Consider the following 6,884-nt stretch of genomic DNA (forward strand, 5'->3'; position numbering starts at 1 on the left):
ACAATGTGCCCTTGCTGAAAGGGTGACTAGTGGTATCCTGGGCTGCATTAGACAAGTTATCCCCAGTGAGGTGACCCTTCCACTTTACTCAGCACTGGTGAAGTCGCACCTAGAGTACTGTGTCCAGCACTGGGCTCCTTAGTACAAAAGAAAAATGGACACACTGGAGGGAGTCCCAACAAAGTGCCGCAAAGATCATTAAGGGACTAGAGCATCTTCCCTATGAGGAAAGTCTGAGAGAACTGGGATGGTTTAAACTCAAAAAGACTCAGGGGGAATCCTATCAGTGTATACAAACACCTGCAGGGCCAGTCTTCTTTACGAAGATGGAGCTATGCTCTTTTCAGTAGTTCCCACTGACAGGACAAGAGGCAATGGACACAAACTGAAATACAGGATATTCAGTCTGAACACACTTTTTTACTGTGAGGGTGAGTACACACTGGACCAGCTTGCCCAGAGAGGTTGTAGAGCCACCCTCTGCAGAGACATTCAAAAGCCATCTGGACATGGTCCTGGGCAACAGACTTTAGGCAGCGCTGCTTAAGCAGGAGGGTTGGACAAAATAACCTCCAGAGGTGTCTCCACCCTCAACCGTTCTATGGTTCTGTGGGAGGGCATAGCCCATTTTAACTGCAGTGCTAAGAAGCCTTTTGCTTGATTTAATATTTTAAGAGCACATCTCCTGAAGAGACAAGTGTGCAAGGGTTGAAGTCAGCTCCCATATCTTCAACTATAGATATCCAAATTAACTGAGTTCAAATGTAAGACCTACAAAAGCAGCTGTCATTTTCATCTGAAAAACTTCATATCAGGAAAAACTATTTGGTTTCATGCAAATAATTAAGCATAAAAAAGCAGTACCATGAAAAATATACTTAAAGAGTCCATAAAAAGGCTTTTAAAATTCATGCTGATCTGCTTTCACCACTTCGATGCTTATTGCATAACACATGAAGAACAATCTCTTGCTCCAGATGAAATTTGAGGAACCACTAAATGACAAGTTGCTTTTGAAGAAAAAAGAGCATTTCCTTCATGCCTCGAGCAGCTATGAAGAGGGCAGCTTTGGATGGAGGACATGGTAAGAATAATTTCACAGGAGGTATTAACTGTTCTATCAGACAGCAACAACTGAACAATTGGGGTGGGGTATGATACAAAGCAAGTCATGAATTATGACCTCACTTTATACTACAAAGCCCATCTCCATAACCTTCTCCATCTAAGCACGTCGTATAAAGGACAGATCAGATTTGATGCCAGGTTATGTCACAGAAAGACCGATTACTTCTCTGTACGCTACCATCTCTTTCTCAGTAACAAAGAAGTTCAGTTCCAGTGAATTTTGTCTTTCTGGTTTGCTCTGGTGAAGAGTCTACAGATATCACTTTAACAGTGGCATTTCTACTGTCTGATTTTAAGCATTCCTTTCCATTTTTTTAGCTTTGAAGAGGAAACCTGCACTTGCTTGTCCCCTTCAGAACTTGAGGATAGAGTGGATGCATTAACTGAAGAGCTAGTGGATATCATAGAGGACGAACACCAGTTTTTAAACAGTAAAGGCAATGAAGACTTGCTTTTTTGCTACCTTGAAATAACTAGCTTGGAGAAAGACTGTTTGGTAAAACAAATAGATGCCTTAGAAGATAAAATAGCCCTAGGCCGAAAGTTATAATGGTACTCAAAAGAAGACTTGGTGGCTTGGTTCTAACTTGGTCCCTCACATTTGCCCTAAGGCTTTAAGCCAAAGTAAATCCCGTATTTTTGTTTTTATTGTCGTGTATTTTTCCCATTCATACTAAAGGCTCATTAAATTAGGAGTGAAAGCAATGCGGTAATTTAAGTCACAAGACTTTAGCCTAAGTGACTGACATTTCTGGCTATATCTGAGTGGTGAAGAGAAACTTGTTGCAAGAGCTCAGGCTCAGAGTTTCCAGGAACAGAAGCAAAATTAGATTATTTTTTTTTTTTGTAAAGTAATGTATCACTCCATTACATGTTCTGAAGCCTCTGCAGACATCAGCTGATAGTTATGCTTCTCTCCTGACTTTGAGACAGTGAAAGCCATAGATATAATCAACTCAAGTAACTGTATCTGCACAGTTACACATTAAGAACAAGAAGTGTTATGTCCACCACTGAAAGCAACTTGCCCAGCCCAGACAACCATCACTTGCTCTGAAGTCACTGTATTTCAGCTGCTCTGTAGTACCACCTACACAGGAATGCAGATCCTGCACTGGCAAAGACTTGCCCTGCTCTTAAGCTAAGAGAGACAATCTTTCCTCCTCCCAAAAATCAAGAGCCGAACACTGAAACACACAAAACATTATTCACTGGTCAATGAAATATCACATCTTCTCTGCCCACCACAGCCTCTGGTTTAGGTAAAAGGCAAATAGGAAAAGAGCAGAGTCACCTAAGAACCTGCTTTCCCCACCAGTACAAGATCTTTCCCCACCAGTACAAGATTCAAATTATTTCATGAGTCACTGAATGCTCTCAACGCTAATGCTGCTACCTTGTTATACATGAAATATTCAACACTGAGAAGTAGTTGGATTATTATAACTTCACAAATTATGTATCCATTCCATTCTCTCAGAATTGCTGAATCAATTGCTCACACCTTCACCACACACAGGTGCTTATTTTGATCTTGCTAGAAAGAAAAACCACTACCAATTACAATAAAGGGATTAAGCTGCTAGAGTGCAAGTTCTATTATCAAAGCTGCAAGAATTAGTTGGAAGCACTGCTTCTGACCTACAGTAATGGAGAAGCCTCTCCTCATATCTTTAGTCAGTTTAATCGACACCCCACAGATTGCAATATTCACATATAAAAAACAGACTTTAAAATGGAGCCTTCTAAGAAGGAAGTTACCTCTAGTTATAGGAAGTGTAGGACTTTTACTTTTTTCATGAGTGATCTACCAAACCCTATTAATACCAAGCTCATTGCAAAATTCTTGTGCAAAAGTACATGTGACTGGTGTGAGTTTGTACTGAAGAAATACAGACCAAGTCATCGTGAAGCCTGACTGAGACATAACAGTGAGAAAAGTTGATTATAGCCCTTGGCCTCCTTCTGATTATTCCCATCCACATCATATTTGAAAGATAAGCTAGGATGCAGTTTATTAAGCAACTATGGCTTGACACAGCAAATGTTAGCTTTTCACACCTACTGTGAGACTTTAGCTAAAAATCTCTACTACAGTTTTAATTCTTTTTCTTTGGATTCACTTTTACAAGTAGCCCACCAGTCTTGGACAGGCACCAAGTTGTCTGCTTTTACAGGATAAACAGCTCTTCAGGGCTACTTATTAGCAGTTCCCCCCCCCCATCATTGCTTATTAGGTAATAATAGTAGGACTGCAGCAAGCAGAAGTGGCAGCAGTAAGTGATAACCATAGGTATTTTACATGAGCTATTAAATTTTGATGAACTTGTTTGTTTAGCATTTTGATGAGATTAGCCAACAAGACAGAAGCTATTGACATCACTTCTGTAAGCCTTATGCCCCACAGCTTAATAAGCAGGCAATGATGGAGGAGGTAACAAGTAGTCAGTAGGAAGATATACCGCAAGTCAGAGCAAAGTTATGTTGATTCTGATTGTTTGAGACCACATTTTTTACTCAGTACTGGAAATAATATCCCAGAGCAGTTTTGAAGCCCAGTAGTATTCCAGTGAGTCCATTTCCACCAGAAGGGGAGTCTCCATCTGTCTGAAGTTCTGGACTAGCTAGAAGACAGTTTGACTCAAGTCATCCAGAGCTGCGAGAAAGCCTTCCTATGGGCCGCAGTATTGCGAACTGGTAGGCTAGGCATCCCTAGAGATAATAGTTCCATCATTCTACAGGGTGATGTGTTAGCTTACAGCTGTGGAAAGCTACAACACCACATATTCACCCCCCTCCTGCCCACGAGGCTGTGCTCTTCTGACAGGTTGACTATATTCTAGAGGCAAAAGCCTATCTGAAGCCCCAAGGCAGTCTTTCACAGCTGCATATACCAAAGCTTCACTCAAGGGGGAGCATGGAGGAGATTGTGCTCATGATGTGTAGATGTTTTGATCACAATGCAGCTGCCCTTGCTACCTTTGCCAGAAGGAAGCAGACTATCATTCAAAGGGACTTGGAGGATGTTTTTATCTTCCTTGACTTGCTTGTGTTTTCACCAAAAAGCTTTTAACTCCCTTCAGGGCACTGATAGCAGATCAGACGGCTTTTAAAAAAAACATGAGTAGATTTATTGATATATGCATTTGCTTTTTAACTTACAAGTAGAGTCTCACATTAGTTTTCAATCTTATGTTAACATTAATAAAACATTTAAAAGGTTATATAATAAAACCACAAAGTTTCAGATGTACAGAGAAAGACATAGGGATTAGACAGTAAGCACTCTCTGGTTTTATGAAACTTTGTAGTGCCAGCCTTCATCCCATACCATAGCTCAGTGTTTCAACAGCCTATAACAGGTGCAGCCACAGATCTACCGCTTGGTATTGATCCAGTGGTATCTATCAACACGCGGTCCTGTGAAAGCAGCTGTTGGCCTGTAGACTTTGTAAGCCCTGTGCTGGGCATAGTATGAGCCATCAGTCATATAGGTCTTCCTATGAAGATACTGAGACCAGGGTTGTATGGGTGCCTTGCAGTAGTCACTGAACTAAACAGCAAGAAATAAGATAACATTAAAATGTGTTTGGGAAAGAGGGGAGATAAGTCCGGCCATCAGGTGTTTTGCATTCCTTCATGAGGGAACCTAGAGGGCAGATGCTAGCTCTTACCAAAAGTCACATACCATTACCACATGCTTACCTGGTAGACACTGTTGGGATTGCTGACAGTAGGGATAGCTTTCGGCTCCTTGTTGAAGCTCTCCTCATCTGAAGAAGTGCCAGAATGATAGTCTAGCGCTGCTCTGTCAACAGCATAGCTGATCTGCTGAGGAAGCTCTGGGTTCTCCACTCCTTCAAAGTGTGCAATTGTGAAGGGCCGGTTCTTCTCACCATACCTGAAAGTGACTGTATTTGTATAATGCTGCTGTGCACTAGCAGTATGGACATCTGTTAGTAGTCAGCTGATGCTATTAAGTACACCCTTGCACACCCTCAGACAAAAAGACTCTAGTAACAGGCTTGGAGTTGATCAAGTTTGTACAGGGCACTTGACATGTTAGTCACAGCTTCTCAACTCACCTGCAACACACCTCAAAAGGATCAACCCATAGTGTCATCTCTTTTGGCAAACCAAGCTTATTAAAGTCCACATTACTCTCCATACAAGCTTGCTCCAGCAGTGGATCTCTTGTCTGATGTTTGTTTATCCTTATACATCTAGGTAAGAATAGAGTGCAGGTGGATTTAAGATTTCACTGCAAGTTTTGCTCTTAAGGAAGTACACTTAAGTCCACTATCTATTTTCTCAACTCATTTAGCCTGTTGATGCAAGTTCTCACTTACAGCCCCAACCAGCAAGTTAGCCTAACAATCTGGTTCATAAACCCAAACAAGTTTGTTTGAAACACAGAATGCAGCAACTCACATAATGGGTAATTTTTAAGGGAGTTAAAAGCAATTACAACAACTCCACATGTCAGTTTAAGACCACTTGAATTCTGCATTCGAGAAGTCAGAGGGCTACTTAGGACACCTTGCACATATAGTCTTAAGGTTTTCACCTCAGCTCTCTAGTCATACCTACACAGCCACATGCTATGAAACCACTTTCAAAATACATGCATCTTCACCACTTAACACTTCTTCCCTTAAGGGAAGCTTAAGAGATAGCCAAGTAGTTCTTTCAATTTTGTGTCACTTATTTACAATTTAAGGGCTCCAGGCAGTGAAAAGGTACTTGCTGCATCTTGAATGTCATGCAAAGGCTCCATTCCCCCTCCACTTTTACTAAGGGTCCTCTTACCTGAAGGCTTGTCCTCTGGATGGATTGTCCAAGTACCAGTGATTCTTATACTTCTCAAACAGTATTGTTGTCAGCTTAGCTGCAAACTTCTCAATTTTATGCTTGCTCAGCTTGTCTTCTCTTTTCACTAGCCTTGTGATGAAGAAAACTGTGGCAGCAATTTCATCTTTCATCTTAAATTGAAGCACACAGAATGCTTTAGCTATTGGATAGTCATCAGTAGAGATGAGACACTACACTAGAGAGATTTAACAACATTAAGGTACTACCAGGTTCCAAGGACAGATACTGCAAAACCCGCATAAACCATGACAGAGAGCCTGGATAAGCCAAATTACCAAACAACTTATAAGTTTAGTTCTGGGTAATGAAACTAATCTAATGCATTACAAGGCAGCACTCACACTAAGCAAGAATAGAGTCTGAAAAAGAGAGTTTAAGAGACAATACTCCTTATTATATATCATTTACATATTACAGTCAACAACCAGCAGTTCTTCAAATAACATAGGTCTTTCACATACAATGACAACCACAAACATTACCTTCTCAGACCAGAGTTGTTGAAAACCTGAGATATGCTTTACAAACAGCTTCAAATAGTCACCAAGGAAACAGATCTAACACTACAAGAACCACTATCACTTATACAAGGAGAAAAAAACAACACCCAACCCTCCCCTCACTCTTCCTCTAGCATAGCTTGCTTAGGGTTTATATAGAACACTTAATCGTGGGGCTCTGAGGAATGTAACAATATTCAGGTGTGCACCATTAGACTAACTAACATGCTGGTTTCAAAGCTATTTCCAATCTATTTTGGATTATTCCACTATCAGCTCCTTCTTTTAGGGTATATTTAATAGATGCAGAACTGTATCCTGTTGTGTCCATCAGTCTGTCTATAAACATCTGTTAAATACTTAAGTGAAATATTCACCATGAGA

At 40.7% G+C, this 6,884-nt stretch overlaps 1 protein-coding gene across 1 annotated transcript; it reads right to left on the minus strand.

Moving 5' to 3' along the window:
- Nucleotides 1-4,504: 4,504 nt before the first annotated feature.
- Nucleotides 4,505-6,110, minus strand: BTG4 (B-cell translocation gene 4). The gene is made up of 4 exons (XM_009882469.1): nt 5,938-6,110; nt 5,214-5,351; nt 4,834-5,029; nt 4,505-4,681 (listed from the first exon to the last, which is right to left on the minus strand). Exons 1-4 carry the CDS (start codon nt 6,108-6,110, stop codon nt 4,505-4,507), a joined length of 684 nt encoding a protein of 227 aa, XP_009880771.1.
- Between the last annotated feature and the right edge of the window lie 774 nt (nt 6,111-6,884).

Source organism: Charadrius vociferus, unplaced genomic scaffold, assembly GCF_000708025.1.
Source record: "Charadrius vociferus isolate BGI_N301 unplaced genomic scaffold, ASM70802v2 scaffold1413, whole genome shotgun sequence".
In the NCBI taxonomy this organism is placed as follows: domain Eukaryota; kingdom Metazoa; phylum Chordata; class Aves; order Charadriiformes; family Charadriidae; genus Charadrius; species Charadrius vociferus.